This window comes from Cucumis sativus, chromosome 5 (assembly GCF_000004075.3).
Source record: "Cucumis sativus cultivar 9930 chromosome 5, Cucumber_9930_V3, whole genome shotgun sequence".
Taxonomy (NCBI): domain Eukaryota; kingdom Viridiplantae; phylum Streptophyta; class Magnoliopsida; order Cucurbitales; family Cucurbitaceae; genus Cucumis; species Cucumis sativus.
In genome coordinates, this window is record NC_026659.2 from 12,139,100 (window position 1) to 12,156,201 (window position 17,102).

A 17,102-nucleotide genomic window follows, 5' to 3' on the forward strand; every position below is an offset into this window, starting at 1 on the left:
CATCTCATCCCAAATTGCATAACAAACATGGAGTATCCTATTCAAGATCACACAGCATGAATAGGACATTTTATTCAAGATCACACGTCATAAATAAAACATTATTCTATTCAAGATCACACAACATGAATAGAGCATCTCATCCTAGATTCCATAGTAAACATGGGGCATCCTATTCAATATTACATAGCATGAATAGGGCATTCTACTTAAGATTACATAGCATAAATAGAGCATTCTATCTATGATCACACACATAAACAAAACATCTCATCCCAGATCAAACAACAAGGATGAGTCATTACATTGCATAGGTCATAAGGATTATTTTAATGCACCACTATTATGCTTCCACACTTCCTCTAAATACATTATTCTAGTGTAGTAAATTCTATTTGGGGCAATTCACACACGGTTAAAGAATTAGGAATATACGAGAAAATCACATAAGTCGTGGTTTTTCTAAAGTAATATTCAAGTAACCTTTAAACTTTGGAAATAGTTTGTAAAAGAAACCATTCACAATTTCAGTCAGTTGGCTCATAAGATGATATGCTCATATCACCTTGGTATCTTTTTGTTGGTCACCTAGTTGGTTGAAATGAGCACTGAGTGTCTAAAATGATTCGTTCACTTCTATTTTCGCTTCTTTTTACTAAAATCAGGCGCCAAGACAATACACTATAATAAAAAAGGCATTTTTATCTTTTGTGGCGATTTGCATATTGTGTTGATCTCATTTCAGTCTACTTTGTTACACATTATTCCTTATTGTAATTTTGCTCCATTATTCTACATAAAAGGCTAGAATAACTTGTATTTCTACAAGTTATCACTGTAGTGTCGTAGGCTTTCAAAGCCTACTGCCTCTTTCTGCCTTACAACATCGCACATGGTGCCATGGGTGCCACGACACTACAAGGCAGAAGCCAAATAACTTCTTTTCTTTTCTCATTTGCCTCTGTTGATGCCATTTGAATTTGTATTTGCATAATTAAGCTCAAAGCTACATCAATATTGATTTCTATATTTGAATCGCTCAAAAATAATAAAATAGCCAATTAAGAACGTAAAATTACAAAACGAGCTCGAATTAAGTGGAATAGGGTAGCATATTTGCAACAAAACAGGGTCATAAGTAAAACATAAAAGAATTCAAAAGTTTAAAATAAAAAAAATCTATCAATAACCATGTCATTCTAAGATCATCAAATCAAAACAAATAGCAGAAGCATCGATCATAACTAGTCCTAGTGGTATGGTCACGAGTCTTTCCTGTGACTTGCTTACTTTCTTTACCTTTTCCTGACAAAAAATAAACATGGAAATTGTGAGTATAGACTTAGTACTATTCCACCTACCATAGCAAACATCACAGAAGACAACTTTATCATGCATGTACACCACACTTTACAACATTATAAACCTATTTTTATTTACAATATTGTCTACATAAACTTATTTGTTAAGTGCAAATTGGAAAAATTGACTCCAAAGTATGATGGTATAGTTACAATTATACTTCCAAACTTTCCATCATAAAAATTGAACCCCACAAACTTATACAATAAAACACCCACAAACGTGTACAATTTCTACAACTATATGAAAGTTAAATTTTAATATTTTTGAATAAGTTTGAAGGTTTTTAATTTTACCTTATGATTATGGGTGTGGTTTTTTTTAATTAATTTAAGTACCCAGTAAAGGACCTACTAATGCCCCACTAGATAAACATTTTTTTTTCCTTTAGGTAGTTGTTCATTAATTGCAACTACTTAAAGAGAGTTTAAACATAGGGAAAGTCTAGATGTCTTGTGAGTTAGCTCTAATAATAACAATGTAATCTTGAGAGTCTACATATAAGTACATCGCTTTAATAACTCAACTCACTCACATTAGTGAATTGTCTTTTTTGGACTCATTGCACCCTAGACTTAGGTGTTTCTACACTGAACTGGATTACTCATCTGCTACTGATCTTTGTCATTTTTATTATTGTTAATTTATTGTTGTTAAGACATACTGTGACATCTTACACTGTAAAAAAGACAACAACCATCTTTGCTTAATTTCATTTACTAACCAATTTCATTCCTAAAATCTAACCTGACAAAGTCAACTATATGTGACCAGCTCATTAATGTCTTGCATGACATACGATCAAGATAATATTTAATGCAACTACTTGACGATTGAGCCAATAACTAGCTATCTATAATTATTGGTTAAGCTTTAGCTGAGCAACATAAATATGCGGGGATGATCCAACCTAACATAGCACCGATGGAGTATATGATTAAGAAATTTGAAACTGAACACAATCTCGCAATGAACCAATGTATTTTCGCCCTACTCTTAAGCATTATAACTTTACCATAGCTACAAATGAGGTCCAAAGGTTATTGAATATTTTACAGACCACAATGTAAGAGAACTAAGAAATATATGTAGGAAAAGGGAGAGAGAATTGGAGGTTCTTGAAGTTCCCTTTCTAGAAGAGAGAAGAAATATTTATTGACTTCCAATAGCACCTCGACATCACGAGACAACATTGTGACCCTAAGGTAAAACACCCCGATCTTTTCATGAGATAAACATTAAGCACTTTTCAAGCCTCTGATTTTCTGCATTGAGCCTAGCGTTAGCAAACCACAACAATGCTAAGCCCCAAGGGGAAAGTTATCTGTTCATCTCCTCTTTGATCTAGTAGATTCATTAAGGCTTCAAATGGTTTTTCGTTTTTACTTTAGTTTACACCTTATATTTGATTCTATTTTTTTATGCTTGAAACGTACAAAATCATAAAATAAACATAATAAACGTAATTAAGAACAAGGTTAAATTAAGTTGAAAAGCTATTTTACAGTTAGTTGTCGCTCGAATTTAGAGTACTACTATAGTATTGTAAATAGTTGTTAAGGAAGGCTTACAGTCGGAATGTCTGTATTCAAATATGTATATAATATATAATCCAAATTCAATGGAAATTTATAGTAACAATCAAGCTTATACTATTCATCTTTCTAAAAATCAGAAATTGCACAACGAAATTCAAACAAGTGCATTTAGACAGTACTTAAACTAAGAACCACTATAATTGTCTCTAGGGTTGTTTATCTTCTTCAATCAGCCTCTCCTTATTTTGATTACAAGTTTTCTAATTCATTTCTTTGCATATATAGAATACTTCTCCCTAATTTTTTCTTGCATATGTTCGAAACATTTTTGTGCTTCAACGATAATAATTATATTCTTTTGTGCTTCAACGACAATAAATAGCTTTCATTGAGATAATAGTAAAATTTTGTTTTTTGTTTTTTTTAAAAGTAGGGTGATACAACTTTGGATGAGAGATTATTTAACTCGGTATCACTTATTTTCAAGTACAAACACGTGTCAATTGGGTTGAGTACATGGACTTTATAAAAAAATGTCTTGAAATTTGTAGTTTGTATAAAAAAATATAGCCATTGACTTTTTAAAGTATAAAAAATGCTCTTTAACTTTTAAAATCGATTCAAAAATACATTTATCTTAAAACTTCATTAAAAAAAATTTGTTTAAAAAATACTATTAAACTAATGTAAACTTTGGTAAATAGCTTTAATCTAATAAAAATATACTATGGTTGATCAAACTTTGCATCAATCTTCTCTAACCAAAATTTTAATGGAATATTTTTAAAAATAAAAAAATAAATTAAAATGTTTACAAACTATAGCAAAATTTTGGATTCTATCACTCATAGTCTTCTACCACTATAGCATATCAATGACTATCAGTGATAGAATTTGTTATAGGTCGTAATATTTTGTAAAATCTACCGTCTTTAAAAATTTCCTAATTTTAAACTAAAAGTCAAATTTCACACCAAAAACATAATTTTCTCTTTCAAACATACTAACGTTTAGTGGTTGATGTTCTAAAATAAAAAATCCACAAAGTTCCAAAATCCTAATCCCCTCCTTAAGACCTAAAATTTTTTATTCTTTCCATTGTTCACTTTATTCTTTATTCTTATTAAAGTCAATATATACCTCCAATTCTATTTATTTATTTGCATTAGAGAGAAGAAAAAAATAAAATTAGAGAAGTAAGATGGTAATAACAGCTAGTGCTATAAAATAAAGATAATTTTTTATTAAAAAGATTAATTTTAAGAATATTTTTTAAACTTAAAGTTTAAGGCAGGTAATTTCTTTTTTCATCCTTTTCTAAGATTGTGTGGAATGGTACGTTTTAATGTAAAAGTTTTGATTGGTATAAATTTTGGATGAATTAGTGTAGTTTTTTTAATTTATTTTAAAGTTTAAGAATATTTATAAAACTTTTTAATAGTTTAGAATTATTTTTGAAACAAAATTAAGTGATTTTCATCCAAAAACTAACGGTAAATGAATTTTTGAACTCCTTTACAACAATACCTTGTTTTGAATGTTTAGTAGTATTTTTTTCAACCAATTTTAAAATTGAGGGACATTTTAATAATTTAATTTTAGCAAGTTGGTTCTCATGGTTAAAATGTCTCATTAAGGTGTAATGAAATTTGATGGTGCCATGATATTTTGTCAAATAGTTTATAATATCTATTAAAACAAAAATTCTTTTTACGAAGTTACCAAGTTTGCGTATTATTTAGGAATCTTGATATGAGTTTGTTTCCTTCTTATATGAAAGAAGGTATCTACATAAAATATTCTGGGATATATGTATGTGAAGATTGCGATTGTTGTGAGGTTAAGAAAACCTGATTCTGAAAAGACATACGAACTCGCCTGAGGACACTGTTTAAGGTGAAGGGCTTAATGAATATCTGATATTGATCTTAACATTGTAAACCATGTAGTTGATATGAAAACAATGAGAAGATAATGAATATGTTGATGTGACGACCACTGAATTGAGGGATCAATTCACAAAGTCAGAGAGAGCTTGGACTAGTCTTAAAAGAGATTTTGTGTACCTTCATGGGGAGCTTGAGTTTACTGTTAGTGTAACTAGTAAGATAAGTTACATACGATGAATCTCAATAATATTTATTATCTGAGCAAAAAAGCTCCTCAGATGTAGGCCATATTTTTCGAACTGAGTTATCAAAGTGCACTGTTTTATATAATTTATGTGTGCTTTAGTTATACGTATAGTTGAATACTTGTGATATAGCTAAAAGGTTTTTAACCTATTCACTTTTCAGATGGCCGGACAAACAACGGCTAGACCTCACACATTTCAAATTTTGCTTAACTTTCTAAACGCGTTGATAAAACGTATATGACAAAGGAAGAAACGTTGAAGAGAAATAATATCTATAAACTTAATTTCAAAAAGCCTAAAACAAAATCGAAGGATTATCCAGCCAAAGGTAAAAGCATGGGCCATACAAAGAATACCACCGTAGCTATCAGCCATGGCATATGTAAAATTATGAAGAATATATCTTTTAAAATTACAACTAGATGATTACAAAATTTAAATTATAGAACATAGATAATTATGTATAAATTAATTTATCAATTTAATTAAAGAATAGTTGCAAATTTAGTTATTACATCAACAAAAATTAAGTATATAGCAATATTTAAAAAAAATTGTAAATATAACAAAATTTGTCAAATTCTAACAATGATAGAAGTTTATCACCAATAGACAATGTTGTAAACATTGGTCTATTATTGATAGATCATACAAATCTATGGGCAATACAAGTTTATACGCAATAGTTGTGCTATATTAGCAATTTTTTAAAAACTTTTTGTTATATCGTTCGTTATTATTTTTAATTGATGTATTTCTAATAATTATTGACTTATAGTTTTCTATTTACATGAAAATTAAAGGGTGAGCAGTTTTTCAATTTTTAATTGTAAGTAGACTTTATTTACAACCATGTTAGTGTTGAATTTTTATTTATTTATTTAATTAACATTTTTATTTTTCTCCAAATTTAATTTTTCTATATTTTAATAATATCTCTCTTTCACACTCATCTATCTCTCTCAACCTTCTACTTCTCAATAATCGATGTCTCTTTCAAATAAATTTTATTGTATCTCTCTCTTTAAAATAAAAATATAAATGAGAGAAATATTATTTATGTTGTGAACTTATTTTGTTAAAAAGTTGACAAAATCTTTTACCATTCTCCAACATTCCCCAAACATCAACTAAGTGAATTTGCCAATCTTCTAAAAATATTAATTAGTTTGTCCTAGTGGATGTTTATATATATTTAAAGTTACTTTTAAATACAATCATTAATTTTGGTGGAGTATTTTTAAATATTGCAAGAGTGTGACTTTTAATATTTGCAAGTATATAATTTTAGAAATAAATTATTTTAGAAAAAAAAACAGATGGTGACCGCTCAATGTTTATGTGAAGGGTTGCTTTCAAATCTAGCAAAATATCATTCAACAGATATTGACAGACATCTGAGCACTAATATAGGTATATTATTATCTCTATCACTATCTATCACTTAGAGTACAATTTTTGTTTGTATTTCAAAATACTTTGAGAAATATTGTTTTTCTCTAATAAATCAAACCAAACAGACCCTGAAAATGACGAAAGTGATTTTGACCCTAACATAGTAACTATAAAAAGTATCAATTGATAGTGTAATTAAATCTTATCAATTCAAAATTGATATGTTTACCAAGGAGATATCACTTATAAAAGAAATATCCTTCTATTGATATCGCTTATAGTCGCTATTAATGATAAGTACAAGCGATATATCATTCTAATGTAATCACTGATAGATAATGTTAGTGATATCATTTTACGTTGATAACACTGTAAAAAAATTACTTATATATAATAGTTATTAGGAACATCAATCGATAGCAATATTGTTGATAGAAGATATTAGAGATATTAACTGATGTCACATTATTTCTTAAATTGAGAGCTATCATTAGTAGCAGTTATCATATATAACATTTAACTATATCAACTGATACCATATTTCTCAAATGGAAAGTTTCTCTACCCTTCAATGGTATCATTGGTAAAAAAACTATCACTAATAGTTGTTATTAATTATATCAATTGATTACATATTTCTCAAATTAAAAGATATTAGTGATAACAACGTATAACTGCTATCAATTGCTATCAATGATCATAACTTTCAATTTAAGAAAAACAGGAAAAATTATTCGTAATGATGGCAAGTTATCACTGGTAGTAGCTATCAATGATATTCATTATATAATTGTAGCTATTAGTGATAGCTTTCAACGTGAAAAATTAGTCGAGAAGAAGCGTGTGAGAGTAATCATTTCTCAAATTGAAAGCTATCAGTGATAGCATATATCACTGATAACAATTATCAACGAGATAGATGTTATCAGTGATAGTTTTCAAATTGAGAAATTCGAGAAGAAAAAAAATTAAAAAATGGTTGTTGAACGTTGGTATTTTAGTTTTTTACTATTTTTTTTTGTGCCGTATATGAAATTATTTTATCTTGTATTATGTAAGCTATTATTTTAGATTTTTTTTTTCTTTTTTTTGGGTTGCACTCATGCAAGTAACCCTATAATAATATTTGTAGGGGGAAGAAAAACAAAATAAAATAATAAAATAATTGATGAGTAATGTGTATAAAAAGGGACATAAAGCATAGGGATTGTTGTGTGTGGGCACTTTCAATAAAGGAATCCCTAGTTAGAAACCATGTCTCTTGTTGGAAAGTTTGTGAGTGAATTAGAAATAAATGCACCTGCTGAGAAGTATTATGAAATCTTCAAAGATAAAGTTGCTCATATTCCCAATATTTCCCCAACCCTCTTCCAAAATGTTGAAGTTCATGAAGGTGATTGGGACACCCATGGCCATGGCTCCATCAAAGTTTGGAATTACACTCTAGGTATGTATAAACGATCCTCATTGTTGTCACCTTTTTTATTTCTTTTCATTTTATATATTTCCATGATGTATATGGATTCTTTCTAATTAAGGCATCAATGTTAATTTGTTAAGAGGGGAAAGCTGAAGTATTCAAGGAACAAGTGGAATTCGATGACGAGAATTTTGCAGTAACTTTGATTGGATTGGAAGGAGATGTGTTCGATCACTACAAATCTTTCCAGGGAACATATAAAGTTGTACCAAAAGGTCCGGAGCACAGTTTGGCCGTTTTGACTTTGCAATTTGAAAAACTCAAGGAAGATTCTCCTTACCCATACAAGTACCTTGATCTCATGCATACCATCACCAAGGACATCGAAGCTCACCTTAAGTAGATGCTGTCTTTTATGTTGTGATTGGAGCTTTCATATCCATATTTCTCTCCCTCCTGTCTTCAGTGTGGGTGTGATTTCATATATTGTATGTTTTGGAGTTGTATTTTTCTTTTGGAGTCCACTGTCAAGCTTCATTTCATGATTTGGGTGTAATTTTTACAACTTATTATTGTTACTTCTACTGCTTAATTATAAAATAAAAATCATGGTTATATTTTATGTAAAAGTTGATGAATCTCAAGTATGAATGGTTTCTTTATTAAATAAGTAACATCCAATGATTAGATTTGATCAATACTCTGTCAACACTCTCTCTCTCTCTCTCGATACAATTTCTCAGCATTGATTTTTTAAAGAGCTCAAGTTTGACTTGATCACTTCCCAGTTTAATTTTTACTTGTTTTTCATTGAAATTTAGGGTTATTTTTTAAATAATTTTCACCATTGCTCTTGCTGGCTATTTTGTACACTACAACCACTGTGATGAGGAATTACAGATGAAAGATTATGTTAAGTATCATTTACTATTTGTTTTTTAAACAGTCACTTTTTCCATTACTTTAACAAATATACGTTTTAAAAATTTAATTGATAATCAAACAACTTTTTAATTTTCTATTTTAGTATTCAAAATAAGTAATATATAAATGAATCAAAACAAGGCCGAGACTACTTTGGTGACTATCACCTCAATTGAAATATATACAATCATTTCTATTTTTGACCATTTTCCAAAAAAAATGATGGAGCATTTGTTTCAGTTGTTTCAAATGGAAAGTTTTACCATTTTTCAAATCTTCTAAAATTTTATTTAATATTTTATATCTTTTTCAAAAAAGTTATTCATATCTTTCCAAATTTACACCAACCATTTTTGTTAAGAAAAATATTATGGATGTCCGTAAACTAAAGTTGGCATCTGAGTTACTTATAGAAATAGAAGGATTATTTAACGAACATTTTTCAGATGGGAAAATGAGGAAATTTGAAGTGCGTATTGAATGTTATTGTGAAAGGGAATGAAGAGAGAGCGGACAGCTGTGGAGAGATAAAAATGGTGGTTGGAGAGAGGAGGAAGAGAGAGGACATCAAAATAAATATGAGCAACGTAACATGGGTAGCCATCTTCACGTTCATAACCCTCCAAATAACCTTCCATTTCTATAATGACATTTCCATTTTTTTTTATATAGTTCTTTTTAACAATCTTTCAAAATCAAACTTAGAATTTTAAAACTAAAATTTAACTCTTTTACTCATCAATTGTGCAAATTAAAATTCATTTGCTCATAATTAGCTCACGAACGTTCGTTCCTTCTTTCATTTTGATTCTGATTTGTCTTAAACAAATATTTGTAGTTAGTGCTAGATTATTTGTGTGGATATTAAAATTATAAGCCCACTGAAATTTAATAAATATGGTTCATCATCAAATAATAATTGATAGTTAGAAAATAAATTATGTCAACGATATATATGGGAATCAATCTTACAGAGTATTATCCCTTACTATCTGATAAATTATTTTTTTAATTTAAATAAAAAATTAGATACACAAATTGTTTACAAAATAAAAGGAAATGATTAAAGTACAATAGAAGTATTTAATGAAATGAAAGACTAATTCATATATGAAAATGTAATGATTAAAGTACAATATTAGTATTTAATAAAAATGAAAAAAAAAAAAACAATTGATATACGAATGGTGAAGCAATCTAAAATAATAATTTATGAAGAGTTTATGGATCACAGCATTTGTATTTAAGTCTTTTGACTTTTATTTTCTTTGTTTACAACTGAGGGGTCATGTATGCTGCATCACGTGGAGTTTGAATACAAGTTCATCATTTATAACCTTCATAATCCTCATCTTTACAAAGCAAACGTAATAACCATCAGATGACTAAAATTAGTGATACAGTTCATGACACATATATATTTTTCTTCTTATATTACGAATATGACAAAATCAGTGATATCGTACGATTATCATAAGGCTATCAGATAGTTATTGACTTTTAGTTTTGTTACTTTTGCAAGAGCTCTTAAAATAAAAGCAAACTATTTACTATCAAGGACAAAAATTGACTCACGAGATAAAAGTATCCTAAAATACCAAAAAAAAGTTCCTAGACCACGCTTAATCAGGCCAACGACATATTGGGTGTTGTTTTGATTTTAGATTTTATTATTTTTATTTTCATTTAATTATGTTCAATCTATTGGGTGTTGTTTTGAGTTAGGCTAATGAGAATTAATTGGTTTTGTAGATTTTTATGAAATTGTGGTTAATTATGCGTACGTCTATACATATATATAAAGTAATTTATGCAAAGGTAAAAATAATTAAATTGGTGAACATATCATTATTGTACTCAAAAAGATATTATATTTTTAGAAGAAGAGAAAAGTTGATTGATGGAAGTTAATGTGGAAAGAAAAGATTAAACTTTATTATATGATAAGGAAAAGAAAATAATAATAATAATAATATTTAGTATTATTATTATTTTTTATTATAAAGAACCCTCGTTCTACGTGCCAAAATAATCAACCATCATCTTCTTCCTCACATTTAACCTAACAGCACATGAACCTCGATGTCATCCATTGTAAGTTGAAGCCACTGTAGGTTACACACAAATTATTAAGATGAAACTCGATATTCATACAAATGTAAAAGTTGTAAGAAATTAAAATGTTAACTTTTAACTCTTAAAAATTAAACCTTGATCGGCTTTATTTCAAACGTGATTTCAATTCCAAACAATAAACATTAATAATAATACTAAAAAATAAACGTGATTGTGTAGGTAGTATCAACACCGGTCACACGCGCTTATGTAATTCTTCTTCTAAACAATCCTGATATGCAATTGTATAGGAAATTATACACGATCACGTAGTTCATGATACACAGTTGTTAGTTCATGATAAATGATGGTTTTGAAAAAACCTTAATAAATTATACAATCATGTAGATATATGATGATACACAATCGAGTAGTTACGTTCATCATACACGATCAAGTAATTCATAATAAACAATCATACACGATCAAGTAATTCATAATAAACGATGGTTTTGAAAAATCCTAGTAATCGATCGTCTAGATCATGATACACAATCGTGTAGTTCATGATACAAGCCATGTAGTTCATGATAAATGACGGTTTTGAAAAGCCTTATGGTAAACAATCATTATAGATCATCTCTATCCACGACACATTGAAAAAAATAGTACAAGATTGATGATTGATTGAAAACAAAGATAATAACAGCAAAAATATAATAAAAAAGAAAAATAATAATTATAGAACAATCATCAAGATTTAAAGAAAAAAACTGCAGAAGAAGAAGAGAAGGAGATCACCATCGGTGAATGCCATTGTGAAGAAGATGGAAAGGAAGAAGAAAGGAAGAAGAAAGAAATCAGAGCCATGCAAAATTCAAAAACAGAAGGACAAACTTGGAATATTTAAAAAAATAACAGGTTTCAATTTTGTCACGAGGATCGTAAATATTTTCGAATTTTTTTACATTTATATAAATTACCCTTATTTAAAGGAAACTATTCAAATGTTTGAAGACTTGAAAATTTTGGCAATTTGACTTACAAGAATTATTCTAACTTTTTTTCTCTCAACTCTCAACCCTTAATTCCACCGCCAAATTTCATCTCTCTCAATTTTCTTCACATATCGAGTCCTACGATCCAGTTATCTAAGTTTGAAGAAAAACGGGTCAACACTTGTAGTGGTCTCCGATTCAAGAGTTCATGAAGAGATTATGAGCTAGGAATGGAAGCTACGAAAGTATGAGTTTTAATTTCTTTTAACCCCAATTTCATTTAATTAGGGTAGTTGTAACATGTTAATTTTTAAATAGTTTAGATGCATTTAGTGTAAAATTGATATGAAATTCTGATGCGCATATTTATCGCTTTCCATCACATATAATCTATTAAATTGGAGACACATAGACTAACCTCATTAACCAAATGTTCTTTGGAAAGATCACAAGCCAAGCTCAATATATAGAGTGTATAGGTAGAAATATTTTTTAGAAAACCCTAATATGCTAAATCTATTTACTTAGGGATCCTTAAATAACAAATCAAATGTCATGAACACACAAGTAAACATACAAACATTGTACCAACGCCCATCAATATATCCACTCCAAACCGTTTTTAATGAGTTAGTTTTGTGCTATATTTTTTTAAATGATTTTGCCCATTTGTCTATATAATTGAAAAAAAATTGCCCTATTAATAAGCTTCCTAAAAGAAGGGATAAAAACGAAGTAAAATATAAGATTTGATAAACACCATATTAACTATAAGCACACGGGATAGAAATTCTTCATATCATACTATATATTAAAGAAACATTATTATCGAGCTTCATCAATTTCATATAATTGAAGATAACCATTGTTTAAACACATAGATTAAGTGATAGCATAATAATAAATACGAAAGATGAAAGCTCAATTTGGATACAACACACTTTTCTTTTATTTATGGTGCGCTTCAATGTCCTTTGTGAGTTTATTCATGAGATGAAGGTACTTGTATGGATAAGGAGTGTCATCCCTAAGTTTCTCATATTCCAAAGTCAGAATTGCCAAACTATGCTCTGAATCCTTCGGCACAACTTGATATGTTACCTTGAAGGTCTTGTAATGCTCGAACACATCTCCTTCCAATCCAATCAAAGTTACTGCTAGCTTCTCGTCATCAAATTCCACTTGCTCCTTAAACACTTCAGGCTTGCCATCTTTAAAACAATCATATACATAAAAGGAAGCTAGAGGATTAACAAATATTATTTTGACATAAACAAATTTAAAATAATATATATATAAGTGATCCACAACGTGAGATGGAAATCGTAACCGTGATCGTATATAGACATACCAATCGTGTAATTCCATATTTTGATGGAGCCATGACCATGGTTATCCCAATCACCTTCATGAACTTCAACTTTATGGATTATGTCAGAAATATTGGGAATATGACAAACTTTATCTTTAAAGACAGTGTAGTATTTTTGTGCTGAAACATTTAGTTCTAATTCACTCACAAGCTTTCCAGCAAGAGACATGGTTTCAAAAATCTCTATTACAAATTGCTTTTACTAGACATGCCTTCCTCCCTTTATACCACACCTTAGTGATGAATTATTTTATTATTGTTAGTTGTTTGTTTTTCTATCAGGGACAAGCATTTATAACTTGGAGATACATGATAACTTTTTAGATGGAGATATAAATTAAGTTAGAGACAAATACATAAATGTGAGTACCACTCTCAAAATGAGAAATTGATAGATTTCTGTCACTATTAGAAAGATATAGGTGACAGTTGAGCTAAGCTCATATTGGCAATATCAATATCTATTATTGATAGAGTCTAAAAAGTTTGCTACATTGCTATTAAATATTTTGTTAAATTTACTAATTTTTTCAATTGTCTTAAACTTAAACATTAAAAGATACATAAACTAAAATTTAACCGTTCCAAAAAAAATGACCTTACTGAAACGACAGGTCTCCTCCCTATTATTGAAAGTGAAATAATAAAATTGTAACAAAAAAGTACGAACATTTAATTTATTACATGACCATTAAGAAGATCAAACTAATTCCTATCTAAAATAGGAAAGAAAAAAAATGCATGGAATGGTGAAATATGATGTTGATAAGGTGTGGGTCTCATTGGGATGTGGTTAGGTTGGTCATCTACTTCACGTCCCACCCACCAATCAATCATTTATTATATTGTGTAAATGTGGCACCTGGTTGTTACACATCCAATCTCATTCTATCAATACCGAGAGAAATTTTGCTCAAATTAATATTTAACTAGAACAAAAAAATAATTAATTTAATCTAACTGTCAACGTAAAAATATATGGATGGATCAATTTATGCGTTCAATTTTAATTCAAGACTTATATAAACTTTTAATTAGTTTCAAATTTAATTATTTGCATTTATGTCAATATTTAGTAAATCACGATAGTTTGTGATTGATCCATAATTTCTCATTTGTTGAATGTCTCATTTCGAAGGTTTATGCATGTATATCAATGGATGGATCTTGAAAAAGATATGTTTGGAATGAATATACAAGTTGCGTATTCTTGAATTTGATTCTATTTGACGTGCTAATTTAATCAAATTATAAATTTAGTACATAAGTTTGATTTCTTTTTTGTTGGTTAGTTTATATTGTTATTGTGAGTGTGCGAAATATACTCGTATAATGGGGTAGGATATATATATATACTCAATGAGTTCTATGGGACGAGCTCTGTAATACAGTGAATGTGATGGTGGATTAAAAGTTTTCCTACACAAGTCTGAGTATAAACTAAAAGATATGATTCCTGATGAGTCCAACGTCAACCAAAAGAATTTATTGTTTAGATTATTTTGGGAAGAATCAAAATAAATTATGTTCAGAACATGGTGCATTGATTTGCATTTTCCCCCTAAAATGAAATGTTTTATTTTCATTTTTTTATAAAAAGAACTGATTATTATAAAATTTTATATTATTACAAAATTTTTACTTTTTCAAAAAATTAAAACCGTAGCCATTATTACTATTATTATTCTTTAAAGAATAAAAAAATATGTAAGATAATAATAGGTAACTAAAGATAGATAAAATACAAATATAAAAAGGTAAGAGTTAAATGAGATAATCAAAAGTATTGTTTATTAAACAAAAATGGAGTTGAATTTTGTTTAATGTATTTTATAATAGCATATTTTGTTAATATATGTGTTTTTTAAAAGAATTAAAATTTGAAAAAAATATATAATTTTGATTAAGAAATAATAAATTAGAAAATGTGAATTTACTAAAAAACTCAGAACAACTTTGTTTTCTGTATTAGGACTTTACATCTATCATTATTGAATATTACAGAGAAACCTTGATCACGTAATTGACTAACATTAACCAAATTTACAGAGTGACCTTTAATTAGTCTCACATCTCAAAGATAAGAAAGCCTTGATTGGTTGATAGAACCTTTTTCGAGAATTTGTCCATTAACACTATCTTCAAACATGATATGTTATGAACTACAGTCCTTCATATTGGTAAAAATGAAGCATAACCAGTCATGTGTCGCAAACAACGTTGCATGTATTAACATCATTGCTTCTTTTAGGTCTCTATTTAGTTCTTGCAATTCTTCGAACTTATTTTTGCTAGTTATGTATTTCTACAATGGAAAACCATACAAGCGAAAGTAGAAGGGTCGTATGTAACTGGTTCTACCACATAAATATCATACCCATCTTCTCTTCTTAAACTGCTTTTCTTCTTTGACAATTGAAGAGTGTATATGTTGATCACTTTGACTAGAGGCTCTTATAAAAACAGTCGACGATGTGCTAGTGGAACTATTTCAAGAATATCCTAGCCCCACTTTATTTGAAATTGACTTTTCATCATTTAGAATATTTTCTAAACTTTGAGTACCAGAAAACAACATTTTAACGTACTTGGATAGAGATTCGTATTCATTACGAGCCTCTTTCAATTCTGACTTCAAGATAGCTATGGATTGTAAATACTACAAGTTATTTTTCATCAGATTCTGTTTTCTTTCACTTTGTTGCCTGAGTTTATCTTCTGCAAAATCTTTGACAACATCATTATTGGAGTGAGTGACATCTAGGGAATCTTTTTAACAATTTATGGTTATACAAGACATCTTCTGTTTATTATCACAACCTTTGTCAATTAAATCATTTGTTGCAGTAGCCGTCAAACTCTTTTTCTTTCTCTCTAAGAATGTGGCACATTCAGCTTGAAAATGTCGAATTCCATCACATTATTTAGTTTATTTGCTTAGGCGTTAGAGCTTTTCTTATTGTCTTTCGACTATTCATTTTCAAGTGTCATTCATGTCTTACCTTTACGATGATGTTAGAATGCCAATTTAACTAATTTTTTATATTAATTTTTACTATGTTTTTAGATATATATTAAAGAGATAAGTAGAACAAAGATTTTTATGAGTTTTGGAAGCATTAGTTCAAACTTCTCCCACTCTCAAATTTAGAAGGCAACAAGATCCAAAATGTTGAAATAGAGTTATGAGATTGTCTTTGAAGCGTTTGAAAAAGAGGCTTGAGTTAAAATTTGGAATATACATCGAAGAGAGTAAACAACCACTAGAACAATGATGTTCGAAAGAAGGAAATTTAATAGATGACACCCAAAAATTTAGTTTATAGTTGCATTGTCATCTTGGTTCTATGACAAGAGTTCATCGCCTGCAAAGTTGAAAGGGAGTAGAAATGTGCTAAACACAAACATCATGCACATAATTCATTAAAGCGGGAAATTGTTCATCTTGCCTTTGAACATGTCATCACATGAATTCTACGTTTTCTTCAATGTGTCATAAAATGCGTTGATGTTGCCTTTGGATTTCACTGACTTACTCCAATCGGTACAAAGCAAAATTTTGTAACACCAATTGTTCTTGGGAAAATGCAACACAACGTTGAACAAATAATGTAGCATGGCAAACAAATGCTTCATGTTATTGTTGAAAGCTATGGTGTTTCATCATTAGTTAATCTAAGTTGGTTTAGATCAAATCAAATTGAATCTTTAGTAGCTCCATGATCTCGCCACGAAGAAGACTTTTCAAATCATCCATATTCATGTCTTAATAGTCGCCATCTAGTGGTGGAATATTCGTGTTGAGTATGGTCATCGAAAGGCAGGACTTGGCATGTCTTATCGGTATCGATCTTCGTCACACTTATGCTTGAACCGAGTGGGTAATCAACATGTGATGGTA

The 17,102-nt window shown here is 29.1% G+C and overlaps 2 protein-coding genes across 2 annotated transcripts; one reads left to right on the forward strand and one right to left on the reverse strand.

The window, feature by feature from the left end:
* Nucleotides 1–7,626: 7,626 nt before the first annotated feature.
* LOC116403708 (MLP-like protein 328) lies at nucleotides 7,627–8,550 on the forward strand. Its single transcript, XM_031885217.1, has 2 exons — nucleotides 7,627–7,879; nucleotides 7,993–8,550. The coding sequence occupies exons 1-2, from the start codon at nucleotides 7,687–7,689 to the stop codon at nucleotides 8,253–8,255; spliced, it is 456 nt and encodes a 151-aa protein (XP_031741077.1). The 5' UTR covers nucleotides 7,627–7,686; the 3' UTR covers nucleotides 8,256–8,550.
* A 4,043-nt stretch (nucleotides 8,551–12,593) lies between these two features.
* Nucleotides 12,594–13,453, reverse strand: LOC101218928 (MLP-like protein 328). Its single transcript, XM_004142271.3, has 2 exons — nucleotides 13,181–13,453; nucleotides 12,594–13,040 (listed from the first exon to the last, which is right to left on the reverse strand). The coding sequence occupies exons 1-2, from the start codon at nucleotides 13,368–13,370 to the stop codon at nucleotides 12,778–12,780; spliced, it is 453 nt and encodes a 150-aa protein (XP_004142319.1). The 5' UTR covers nucleotides 13,371–13,453; the 3' UTR covers nucleotides 12,594–12,777.
* Between the last annotated feature and the right edge of the window lie 3,649 nt (nucleotides 13,454–17,102).

Excerpts from the sequence above, each read along its gene's own strand:
- LOC116403708 (XM_031885217.1), top strand. The coding sequence starts at position 7,687 with ATGTCTCTTGTTGGAAAGTTTGTGAGTGAATTAGAAATAAATGCACCT. Across the intron at positions 7,880-7,992 it reads AGTTTGGAATTACACTCTAG|AGGGGAAAGCTGAAGTATTC; the intron begins GTATGTATAAAC and ends TAATTTGTTAAG.
- LOC101218928 (XM_004142271.3), bottom strand. The coding sequence starts at position 13,370 with ATGTCTCTTGCTGGAAAGCTTGTGAGTGAATTAGAACTAAATGTTTCA. Across the intron at positions 13,041-13,180 it reads AATATGGAATTACACGATTG|ATGGCAAGCCTGAAGTGTTT; the intron begins GTATGTCTATAT and ends ATTGTTTTAAAG.